Source organism: Benincasa hispida, chromosome 9, assembly GCF_027475165.1.
Source record: "Benincasa hispida cultivar pf3 chromosome 9, pf3_genome.v1.1, whole genome shotgun sequence".
Lineage (NCBI taxonomy): Eukaryota > Viridiplantae > Streptophyta > Magnoliopsida > Cucurbitales > Cucurbitaceae > Benincasa > Benincasa hispida.
This window is the reverse complement of record NC_143486.1, coordinates 9967910-9979940: the sequence shown is the minus strand read 5'-3', so window position 1 is coordinate 9979940 and position 12031 is coordinate 9967910. Positions and strand designations below refer to the sequence as shown.

Genomic DNA, 12031 nt, shown 5'->3' with positions numbered 1-12031 from the left:
GAGCTTTGGACCGGAGCTAGATCTCGGGAGAGTGAACTTTACCGCCCATCCATGGCACCACCGACAGCTTTGACGCACCTCCGCTGGAAGCAAGTCTTTGCTTCCAGTCGGTCATTTCATTTTCTTTCTTTTCTTATATTGTATTGTATGACATTTTGTGATTAAGGAATTAATACAATTTGTTTTCAATGCATTTTTGTGTTCCTTCGATTCCATCTCCATCATCTTTGTTTAGCATCCTTACTTTCATTGCAACACTTAGTGAGATTGCTTGGGTATCGCATAATGTGGATTAGGGATATGAAGCATGTAGCAGCCCACTGAGAGGTGTGCGTTGCGTGAGTGTGTGAGTCACCTTATTTGCTTAGTGTGAAGCTGTAGTACACTTGTCCGTGAGTAGAGTCAACAACAACTAACTGCCTAGAAAGGTAAGTGGTTGGTCGCATTAAGCAATGTATGTGTTGTTAATTAGGAATAGTTTCCTTCATCTAGCATTCTCAGTAGGCGGAAAGTATTTCTTCATAAATTTCTCTACGACCTGTTCCCATGAAGTGATCTCTCTTGGCTCGAGGGAATACGCTCGTTTTCTTGCCTGATCACAAAGAGAAAATAGGAACAAATTTAGTCGAACTTCTTCGGCAGAGATGTTCGGGAACACAAAAGTATTGCAGATTTCTATAAAGCTACGGAGGTGGGCGTGCGTGTCTTCGCCATGCCATCCTCCGAATTGTCCTGCAATCTGGATCATCTGCAGCATCATCGGCTTCATTTCGAATTGGCTTCCGTCGAGGGCAGGCCTCATGATTACTGGAGAGAAATCATAGAGGTTTGGCGATACATAGTCCCTAATGGGCCTATTGCGATCGTTTGCCAACACGATTGGATTTGCCATGATGTTTCTTTCGTTTGGTGCTCCGTTTCCAACCTACTCCGCCATATCTTCTTTATCTGGCTGTTGTTGTTGGCGGTCTCTTAATCGTCGTCTGGACGTCCTCTCAATCTCTGGGTCATAATTCGTCAAAGATTGAGAGTCTGTAAAGAAATCAGAAAAATTACCGTTAGCACCCTATTTTGCCGAAGTCCCCGGCAACGGCGCCAAAAACTTGATGTGTTATTTTATGATGTGGAATTATGGATGAAATGCGTTGATGGAGTTGCGTTGAGCACTTAAGTTTTCTCAGTGGAATCCAAGTGTAAACCCCACTGAGTTTCCTGGTAAGTCCAGGGTCGAACTTAAGGACTTGAGAAAACAGGTTGCAATGGTAATTTTTAGGAAAACTTTGCGGTAACTAAATAAATAAATAAGTTGTTAGAGTTTTTATTTGCGGTAATGAAAATAGACAAATGCGCGAAATTTTGAAAATAGTTGATAAAATGGAAGATGCGATGAGTATGCGGTGAACGGGTTGAGAAGGGTTTTGGCTAACACTTCCTAGGATGTGTTCAGGCTATGCGATCATGCAACACACATACAATAATAAACCACCTCTCGGTGCGAATGCTATGGCTTCTAATGCTAAAACGCATGCGATATATGCGATAAGTATATAGGCCCTACACATAAGCCTCTATTCCTATTTATGCGATGACAAAATGACATCCACACAAATAATGCGACCACATAATATCATACCTATCTCTAGGTTGCATGCGATGCAGGTTGACAAACAAAGCTTATCTCTAAGTCCCTATCTCTTGCTTATGCCGATCTAATCTCACTCTCTCGAGTCTAGATTCTAACTTAGCTCTCTCGAGTCATTAGGTTCTTTCTTTAGACTCTCTCTCGAGTAGCTCTAAAAGGGTGTTGGGCACAATATAAAACAAAACAACCGCATGCGTTGAAGATCCTAGGTGTGGTTAGCTTAGTTCTTCCCAACCCATTCGATTAATTTAGCTACTCATGCGTGCTAAGAGAGTGAACAGATGTAGAATAAGAACTTCCATTGTATAAATATAAAGTTGAAGTACAGAATAACAATGCAAGACGAGAATAAAAAGCCTGGTAGCAATCTCTTGCTACCTAGGCTTTTACACTGTTTTTCTACTCGTGTTCAAAAGATAATCTCGCTCTCGCGAGAGTCGGCCCACTCTCTGCTTTTACGCCTCAGGGATCTCTCTCGAGTTGCCCTGAGCGATCTTCCGGCGTCTCGGCTCTTCTCTTGATCCGCCTTAAAACAAAAAGGAAAACTATGGATAAGGCTAAAGACTAGGAAAATTCTCTAAGTGTTCGAACTTCTTTTCTGAAGGATGCCTTCGGTATTTATAGGGCTTTGGGTGAAAGGCAGCTTCTCTCTTATGATTACACGTATGGGAAGGCTTTAATACTCTGACTGATGCGCCGAATATTTGTCACCGAAAAGCTGGATGTAGTTATTATCGTTAGCGGCTGTCAACTTAATTCGGATTCGACTGTCATCAGTTTTCTATCCCATCGTGATTAATTATGCCTTTCACCAGATGCGCTCACCAAGTTGCGGCGACTCTATGCGGCAATCCTTCTTGAGCAGATGTTTGCAAACACAAATCACCGCAAAGCCTTGCGGTGATGCTGCGCTCGACCATTGATTTCTTGTGATCGCGTTTTTCACCTTGCACCAACACATATTCTACATAAAATACAAAAATTAACTGTTTCTATACGATGGATGCATGCGACCGCAATTTTAAAAACTTAATACTATTTGGACGCAATCTGACATATTTTATCAACGCAAACCTTCATTGTTTAATAATTTAGCACTATAATAACGTGCATTTCTACTCGTTATCAACCACCCTTTGGGTTTTCACTCCGAGAATACCTGGGCTCTTTAGTGGTGGTGTCGTCCCCACGACGTTCGTGTTCGTGCGGTTGTTCCTGCTGCTGTTGTTGACATTACTGTTGGGCGTTGGTAGATCGCTTGGAGGATTCTGCTGCGTTGGAGTTCCAAAGTGTGAAGAACATCTTCAACTAGTGTGGAACTCTTTCCCTTGTTATGTTCTTGTTCTTAGCATGTGGATAATTAGTGTTTGTTTGCATAACTGTATGTTGAATGTATATTTTTGTATTTCGGTCACTGTGAGATCGGAGCGATCCGAACGCACTCATGGAACTCTTAGATATGAGATCCTTCAGTGTGTAGTGACATACAAATGGATCATGTTTTAAGTGACAACCAAAATAGTCTGTAGTATATGGATATAGGAGGAAAACCTTATCGTAGTAACACTACGGGCGCAGTCTGCTTTGTGGAATTGTTACAAGTGTTGTGACTTGTCACAGATGTCACAGATGGTCTGATCCTGATCATTTGTGTAGTGGACATGCGAGCGGGGGCGTCCTATACAAAGAGTTTGTATAAGACCTGACCTCGAAGTGTTAACGTCTCATCATATAATTCCGTTCATGATTGAGACTTCACTTCACTAGGATGATCACAGATAACATGACCTCAATCCTGAGTGAGTTGGGAACTCTTGCTATTGATGGTGGTCCTTTGATTTGTATGGGTGTGAGTGGCCAGTGCGCCAACTCAAACCTATCACTTTGGGGATTCGTCTATTTTTGGAGCTGGGAACTCAACTTCACAAGATGGAGTTCACTACTTCCCCGAAGCAGGGGTAAGTAGATAGATTGTTCTCGTAAGGGTTGATCCTGGGGCTTGAACGATGTGGCGCCACACACCTTCTCATAGCTCGAGAGGTATTCACACATAGTAGGACTATGTTGTATTGTTCATTAGAGGGATCAGTGGTACTTAAGGAGGAAGATGTAACTACAGGGGCAAAATGGTAAATTGGCCTGCTATAATTACGAGCACTGTGAAGGGTCATCGTAAAAATGATTGGTTATATCCAATGGACATAGAAATATATCTATGGCAAGAAGAGTTCAACTGTCGATCTTTAGTGGAATGCCTAATAGTTAACGGATGGTGGATATCGTGACTAAAGAGTTTAGTTAGCTATTCACGTACCATTGGAGTTTCGAGCCATAGGTCCATAAGGTCCCCTTTGTAGCTTGGATACAAGTTAAGAGTCAATTTTTGGATTAGTTTGAAATGTTCAAATTGACAAGAGGGAGTTTGATTATATATGATATAATTGAACTAGTTAATTGTATATGATATAATTAACTAGTTAATTGTATATGATATAATTAACTTTATGTATGAGATACATTAATTTGGAGGAAATTGAATATAAATATGATTTATATCTAGTGGAGGAAAAATACTATGATTAATATGTGATCTTAATTCATAAATTATGAATATGATGTGATCATATTCATTGTCTATTACTTGGACGGTTAAAAGGGTAATGAGGCGACGTCTCTTCTGTATTAATAACAAGTGAGTAAGTTAAAAGATCATTTTGAGACGCATAAATAGCTCACGGTGTGTTAAGCATGTGATGCGTGGACATTGTGTTGAAGTGTGTCATCGCTTAGAAAATATGTGCCTATACGATAGTGCTTGAACGATCGCTTACCTGTACGATAGTGCTAAGCGATTGTTTAACGATTACACCCACGCGTGCTATTTACTAAACGATCGTATAGACGATCGCTTAGTTTTTCTACACGATCGTTTAGACGATCGCTTACCTTTTTCCTACACGATCGTATACTTCACCTAAACGATCAAACATTTTGTCTATACGATAGACGAGCCATCTCCCACTTGCTTGATCGTTGTATACGATCTCTCTTCCTCCTTCCCTCTACCAAATCCGAAAGAAGCCCACACTTTGGATTCTCACTCCAAGAATACTGAGGGCTCTGAGTGGTGGTGTCATCTCTGTTTCTTTTTGTTCGTGTAGAGACTATTCGAGGTAGACGATTGGGTTTTGCTGAGCAGTAGTTTACCGTCTTAGAAAAAACGAGATTTGCTGTGAAGAAGAAGTCTCCAGCTGGTATGATTTTTTGATCTCTTTAGCATTATGAATGCATTTTAGTATTTTTGAATGTATATGTAGAAATTTTATCACAATGAATTGGATAGATCTGCTTCTGCTCGTATGTACTTTTGAATAAGAGTTCCTTCAGACTATAGGTTGAAATTAATATGAATGTGATTCATACTAATTCTATAGGTTATATGAGAGATTAATAAACTATATGTGATATTATATGTGATATAATTTAAACTATAGTTTATATGTTATATGTGATATAACATATAGTTTATTAATATATAATAAAGTTTTTATTATATAAAATTCAAAATATTATTTATTTATTTTGTTTTTTTTTAAATAATTATAAATAAGGTTATTTTTGTATAACTTCCCCTTTTTTATCTCTCAACAATAACCTCCCACGTTTTTTTATAGAGGAGAGATCTTCTTCTTCCTCCTTCTTGATTCACGAGTGATTTGGCCCAAAGAAAAACTCACTTGAAAAATTCCTAAGTGATTTCTCTCACAAAAATCATTTGTTCCCTTCTCCACAAATTAATCATAGTGAGCCCACAACTCCGCGATGACTCTCGTCCTAAAGAATAACAAGGAAGTCCTTGTGGTGGTATCATTTTTGTTGTTGCCATTGTGACATTCGTGGAGGTGAGACCTGGAACATTGTCGTTTGTGAGATCGGAAGAAACTGTTCTTTAAGGGTAAGTCCTCCAATTCTCCTCTTATCTAGCATGCTGAATCTTGAGTATGTTTATCTAGTTTTTAATTATTCTCTGTATTTTCTAGTTGTATCTTAAATTGAAATTAAATTCGCATGATGTTCACGCACTTCTACTTGGGATTCAATCCCTTCCGTAAGACCATAAACAGGTTGTTCATTAGAGAATCAATGGGGCTTAAGGAGTTAGATGTAATTACAGAGGTAAAATGGTAATTTGACTCATCTGTAATTACAAGTGATTCGTGAAAGATTGACTTACTATTGATTGGTTATATTCATGGACACAAAAATATATTTATAGTTCAAAGAGTGCAGTTGTGGGTCTTTAGTGGAGTGACATGCCGTTAATGAATGTTGATTAATTAATTAATTAATCTCGTATCATTGAAGCTTCTAATCTGTAGGTCCATTAGGTGGTCCTCTTACTAGCTCACTAAGGGTAAAAACATAATCGTTTATTTTTTTTTTATTTATTTGAATTGTTCAAATTAAATAAGGGAACTAATTGTATAAAATATGATTAATATAATATATATAAATACATAAAGTTAATTTACACACTTTATTATATGAGAGAGATAAATATTTGAACAAGATTCAAATATTAATTATATGAATGAGATTCATATTAAAACCATAGGTTATGTTAGAGGTTATTATTTGAATATGATTTAAGTTAAATTAAATATATGATATTAATTAATTAATTAATATTATTATTATGTAATAATATATTAAATTAGATTTATTATATTATTTAAGTAATAGAATAATTAGAATAACTCCCTCTAAGTTATTCTACATAATGGTGGAAGGGAGATATAAATCCCCATCCATTCATCTCTCACTTAAGGTACTCAGTAGAGAAAATATAATGGTTGATCTTGTGTTCTCTACAAAATTCTCTCCACCAAAAACTAGATCTCTCTCAACACACTTTTACAATAAAATTCTCCTCTTCCAAAGCGGAAAAGATCTTGGTGGTAATGTCTTGTTCGAAATCAAAGAAGAGTTGTTGTGATCAGGAATGGAAGAAAATTGAAGATCTGTCTTCAAAGATAATGCTTTTTTACTTGAATTACTTTATTATTTTAAGAATTTGTCTATGTTCCCTATAATTTCATATAAATTCGAAACATTAATTGAAAACATGCATTTCCTCTATACAATTCAATCCCTTCACTTCCAACAAGAAATATATCAAAGAGCCTTGTGTTGGGTTAGCTGATCAAAGTTTATTAGACGCTTGAGCAAATAGAAATCTAAAGCTTTCTATCTCAAGCTTATGCCATTCATGTCTTTTCCTGGATCAAGAGGTCATTGACTAATTTGAGATTTTTACAAATTAATTGATCTATTAAATATAAATTTACAATTTTCCATTTAATAGATCCATCAGTTTTTAAAAATTATAAAGTTTAGGAACTAAGTTTATTACTTTAAAGCTTAGAGACTAAGGAAATACAAATAATAGAGACCTAACTCTGTAATTTAACCCATAGTATTACACTATAGAGTCCAACTTTGTAATTTATGTTTGGTTCTCAGGGAAAATTTATGCTCGAGATCTGTTCATCATTATTTGGAGGAAAGAAAATAATTTGCAAAAATAGTAATTTCCATCACAGCTGAATTTTCTACAACAGAGTAAAGATATAAAAACTCTACAGCAATTACCAAACCAAGGCATTAAGAGAGAAACAAACCAAGCACCAAAAATAGGCAGGCAGGCGGCAGGGAAAACGTTAATTTGAATGCGTTTCAGCAAATACAAGGCAGATTTCAATGGTTCAAATGAAGCCCTTGACACTGCGACTCCCTTCAAATTAATCAATCATACAACCCTTCTTGTTCCCATACATCCACAAGAAAATCTACCATTTCCTGCATGTTTTAATGAACATCAATCTACGATTAGATTCAATTTGGTTTCCAGTACACGAAAGAGTTAAGATCGGTCAAGAACTTACTCCAAGCGGAATAGGTTGACGAAATGGCTTGTTGCTCCCTAGTAAACTTTCATAGGTTGCATTCCAACTGCAAGAGAAAAGCCAAGATTAATACTAAAGAAGTACCAATGTTCGATTATGTTAATCTGTCAGACTAGAGAGCAGCTTACTCTAACTTGGGTTCTTGAAACTGCGGTGCTCGGTTTTCGGATCGTTTATTCCCTGTCCAGCGTTGTCTAGTTTGATTCCACAGAAGCAGGCCTACAGCCAAGATCCAAATATAGTTACCAATGCCAATGTTCAAAGAAATGGGAAATGGTTACTTGTGCCAATGCCAATCTTCAAAGAAATGGGATAATCACAAAGAAAAATAAGGAGACTACTGTGTCATAAAAAGGTATGGTGAACGAACAAATAAGCGAAATACACACTAGAAACTTAAACAAATCATCCATTCAACAGTCTTAAGTCTAAAGTAACTGAAAATTTAGAGCGAGCGGGGGAGAAAATCACCATGATTTATAAACTCTGAAGGGTTGGGTATATTGCCCGAGCTACCATGTGGATCGTGCATCTGGTTGATTGTACTCATCGATGACATACTTCCTTGTGATTGACCTGCACTGTTGTCCACATCAAATGTACTAGTAGTCCAGAAATCCTCTGATAGGCTGGGTTTCCTTAATCCACGACATTGGATTTGTTGACCTTTCGATGGTTCATTCAGCTCAGATTTTAGTTTCGGCTTCGTGTAGCATCCAAGACAACCACTGTTCTGTTACAAACAAACGTGATCATATAACTGATAAATACCTGCTCAAAATATCTCAAGACACCTGCAAGCACCTCATTTCATCAAATCAGTAGTAAACACCTAGATCTTTGCATCTCAAAGGAAGCATTTCAGAGGGGGATAGAAGAGCCAAAACAGATTCAATTTAGATAATGTATTTTTCTAGTTTAAATGATAGCATATTTAAGTCTCATAAACGAAGTAATCACTTAAGACCTAATACCATGATATGGTTAATGGGAAACCTGATGTTTTATACTGACTGAAAAGCTATGTTGTCTATACTGAACACAGTACAACCTACTTGAGTATTAACAGATTATTATTAATAAAAGATGCATCAAAGTCAATCATTGTGTTCATAACTGCAATAACTATATATATATATATATATATATAAGGCTCCTGGGCTGAAACTGAGATGAGCAATATTCTTATAAAATCTTGTCTAGATGGGTGGGTGTACTCCAGATATATATCTGATCTAACCTCCCAATCCCTTTCAAGCTCCAACCATGTAAGCCAGGGAGAAGAGATGACTACAAATAGTTTGACAGGACTTAAAATAAAACACTGATGATGAAATATTTGAATGATCGACAACTTTTAGGTTTTACAAATGACAGAGCTTATAGCAGCGTATGCCAACATTCCATAACTATTGATATTTGCAGAAGTGGGAAAAAGTCAATCAAATGTCCAACAGTTTGCACTGGCCTCACATAGCAATAATCATCATAATGGCTGTAAAATCATCATTGAGCCCAAAAATTTTAAATCTCTAGGTCAAAGTAAATTTAACTTTTTCCATATAATCTTAAGACTCTGCCTAACATGTGGGGTCTGATTTTTCTTCCCTCCTTTGTTTGAATGTTTAGATTAACTTGTGGATACCTTGACTATTCTCATGAGACAACTACCTGGCCCTACTACATTTAGTTACCACTTACCAAGAAAACTCATTTTTAGTTCTCCCGTCATAGGGATTATAGCCAGATATCAACGAGTTCAGGGGTGGGGATGGGGTGACAATAGGATCTTTAGAGGTGGAGTAGGACAATAGGGATATTGGTACCTAATTAGGTTCTATTTTTATATTTCTCTTCGAGCATCAGTGCCAAATTCTTTTTGTAATTATCATTTGGATCTTATTTTGCTCAATTGAACTCCTCTTTTTTCAGTGAGAATCCCTCTTTTTATGAGATTGGTTATTTTTTGAATGCCCTTGTATTCTCTCCTTTTTTTTTCCTCAATAAAAGTACGGTTCCTTATAAAGAAAAAGAAAGAAGTAGAATACTGGTAGAATATTAAATCTAATTACCAAGTAAGTGGTCATCAAAGCTTGAACCCATTCAATATTATTGATTTTATGGATCAGTCAGCAAATGGATTTTATTAGAGAAATATAAGTCCAACGCACAAATTGAATAATAAACAAACTGATAACAAATTAACAAAACACATTGACTGACTAATGACCTTAAACCTTTTATCATTTACATTGACCTTTATTAACCATTAAGTCAACTCAAGCCTTGTATATATAAGATTAACAACACAAAGCCTAACCAGATGAATTATTAATATCACAAACCCTAAACACATGAATTATAAATATGAATAAAGGTGGAATAAATAACATTGAAGAAATCCAAACTCAAGATAGATATACCATGCTAAATGAACACTAGTTTTTAGAAGCTTTAAGTCGTTAGCTTTTCAACATAGTCAACAAACATCAAGCATACCCAGTGATTATTTTAAATTAACTTAAAGCATAGAAAAAGTAGCAAAAAAGTGAGAGAAGCCTTATGCTTTTAAATTAATTGAACAATGGAGAACACAGCAGCTACAGAAAACCAGCTTGGACAAGTTCTCAAGAATCCTTAATTGAGCCGAACAAAACCAAATGCAAACCACAGCATTCTTCCGATCTAGCCAAAAGAAAACTACCCAAATGCTGAATTTCCATATTGATTCCTCCCAGTATATATGCATATCTAACCATGTAATCAAAACTCCTAAAATTTGCATAACAAGAAAACTTCAAAAAGGCATGAATTAAGATAATTAGAAAATTTACCCCATGAATGAAAAACCCCCCAAGTGATGAGGATTTGCACGGGAAAACAAAACCCCAGGAAAATTCGATTCCAGGAAAGAAGATCAAAGAGCAGCTCCTGAGAATCAGAAGAGTCATGATGTTAGTTGAAAACCCCACAATGGAAAATCTAAAAGAAAAACAGAGAGAGAGAGAGAGAGAGACAAATAGAAGTAAATTCTAAGGAAAATAAGAGATACCCTTGAAATTATATGTCACTTTCTGTCACTCTCTGAGCTTCCTTCTGGAATCGAAAGCTCCTCTTCTTATCCTGGCTTCTTCTTCTTCTTCTTCTTCTTCTTCTTCTTCTTCTTCTTCTTCTGTGGGAAGTTGGTGAAATAAAGAAAGGGAATAGAAAGGAGGAGGTTGGAGGAGGATGAAAAACCTTACTTTTATTCTTGGAAACGGGGATCGCTCATCTGCTCTGCAGTTTCCCTTCTTTTTTTCTTCTTCTTCTTTTTTATTCGAGAAATTTTATTTTGTTTTTAAATAATTAAAAGTATAGTCATTCAAAGCGTTAACTTATAAAATCTATTTATAAACTTTTAATTTTAAATTTAATAGATCTCTAAGCGATAAAATATTTAATTGATTCTTTTTTTTTTTTTGTCTAAATTAGTCTAAAGGGGTTTGTTTTTTTAAAAATAATTTATCTATAAATATTAAATAATTCATACAAATAACTTTGTGCTTAATTTCAATCGAGTTACTATGGTTCTAAAAGTTTCAATTTGATCATCAAGATCTAGTTGAATTTTATAAGTTATGTATGGATTTTTTTTTAATCTACTCAAAAAATCTAATTATTATTATCTATTATTTATATAGATTTGAAGTCTTATACATGTCGTAAAAAATTTAAGAATAAAAAAAATAGAGAATACAAAGATATTCAAAACCTAAGCTCAAAAAGAAAGAGAGTCAAACCAACGTGAAACATAACATGTATTTTTTTAAAAAAAAAAAAAAGTCACGAAGCACATATTGACATAGGAGACGGAACTTAACAAGGACTAGAATCCCCATCAAACCCTCTAATTCTATATATATATATATATATTGTTGCTAACTCCATAAAACTACATAGACATCTACTTACCAAAAAAACCTAACATTGTCTCCAAAAGAAAAGGCAAGGAGGAACTCCTCGAGCATCTCTCTGCTACCTCGGTGTATAGTGAGCTACAAACCAAACACACACACACACAAAAATCCCAAAATGTCTCAATATAGTCACAATTAAAAGAATGCCACAAAATGGCTTAACCAAAGTAGGTATCCTTCTTCTTGATAACCAATCCAAAGCGTCAACTCTATACCAATTACTCGTCATACAAAAAATTGAAACTTCTTTAGAATTTTCACGTTTTACAAGGATGTAAAATCTATATAACACATCATAGGTGGAAGGATTCAACAAACAATGAAAGAGCAAACTACAAGAAAAAAATTATACAGGACTTTAAAATAAAACAAATGTCCATATTAAAAGATATAAATTTACCAAAAACAAGCATAATTCAACTAACATATGGTATTTGTTAGTGATCAAGAGGTATGTGGTTTGAATT

At 35.6% G+C, this 12031-nt stretch overlaps 1 protein-coding gene across 1 annotated transcript; it reads right to left on the bottom strand.

Moving 5' to 3' along the window:
* Positions 1 to 7198: 7198 nt before the first annotated feature.
* Positions 7199 to 11063, bottom strand: LOC120086589 (uncharacterized). The gene is made up of 6 exons (XM_039043315.2): positions 10661 to 11063; positions 10443 to 10539; positions 8080 to 8336; positions 7737 to 7827; positions 7588 to 7654; positions 7199 to 7501 (listed from the first exon to the last, which is right to left on the bottom strand). The coding sequence occupies exons 2-6, from the start codon at positions 10445 to 10447 to the stop codon at positions 7448 to 7450; spliced, it is 474 nt and encodes a 157-aa protein (XP_038899243.1). The 5' UTR covers positions 10448 to 10539; positions 10661 to 11063; the 3' UTR covers positions 7199 to 7447.
* Positions 11064 to 12031: the final 968 nt, after the last annotated feature.

What these genes read in the sequence shown, in the direction of transcription:
- LOC120086589 (XM_039043315.2), bottom strand. An exon ending in TTCAGAGTTTATAAATCATG is followed by an intron (nt 7,828 to 8,079) that starts GTGATTTTCTCC and finishes TCTTGGCTGTAG; the next exon opens with GCCTGCTTCTGTGGAATCAA. An exon ending in GTCAACCTATTCCGCTTGGA is followed by an intron (nt 7,502 to 7,587) that starts GTAAGTTCTTGA and finishes TAAAACATGCAG; the next exon opens with GAAATGGTAGATTTTCTTGT.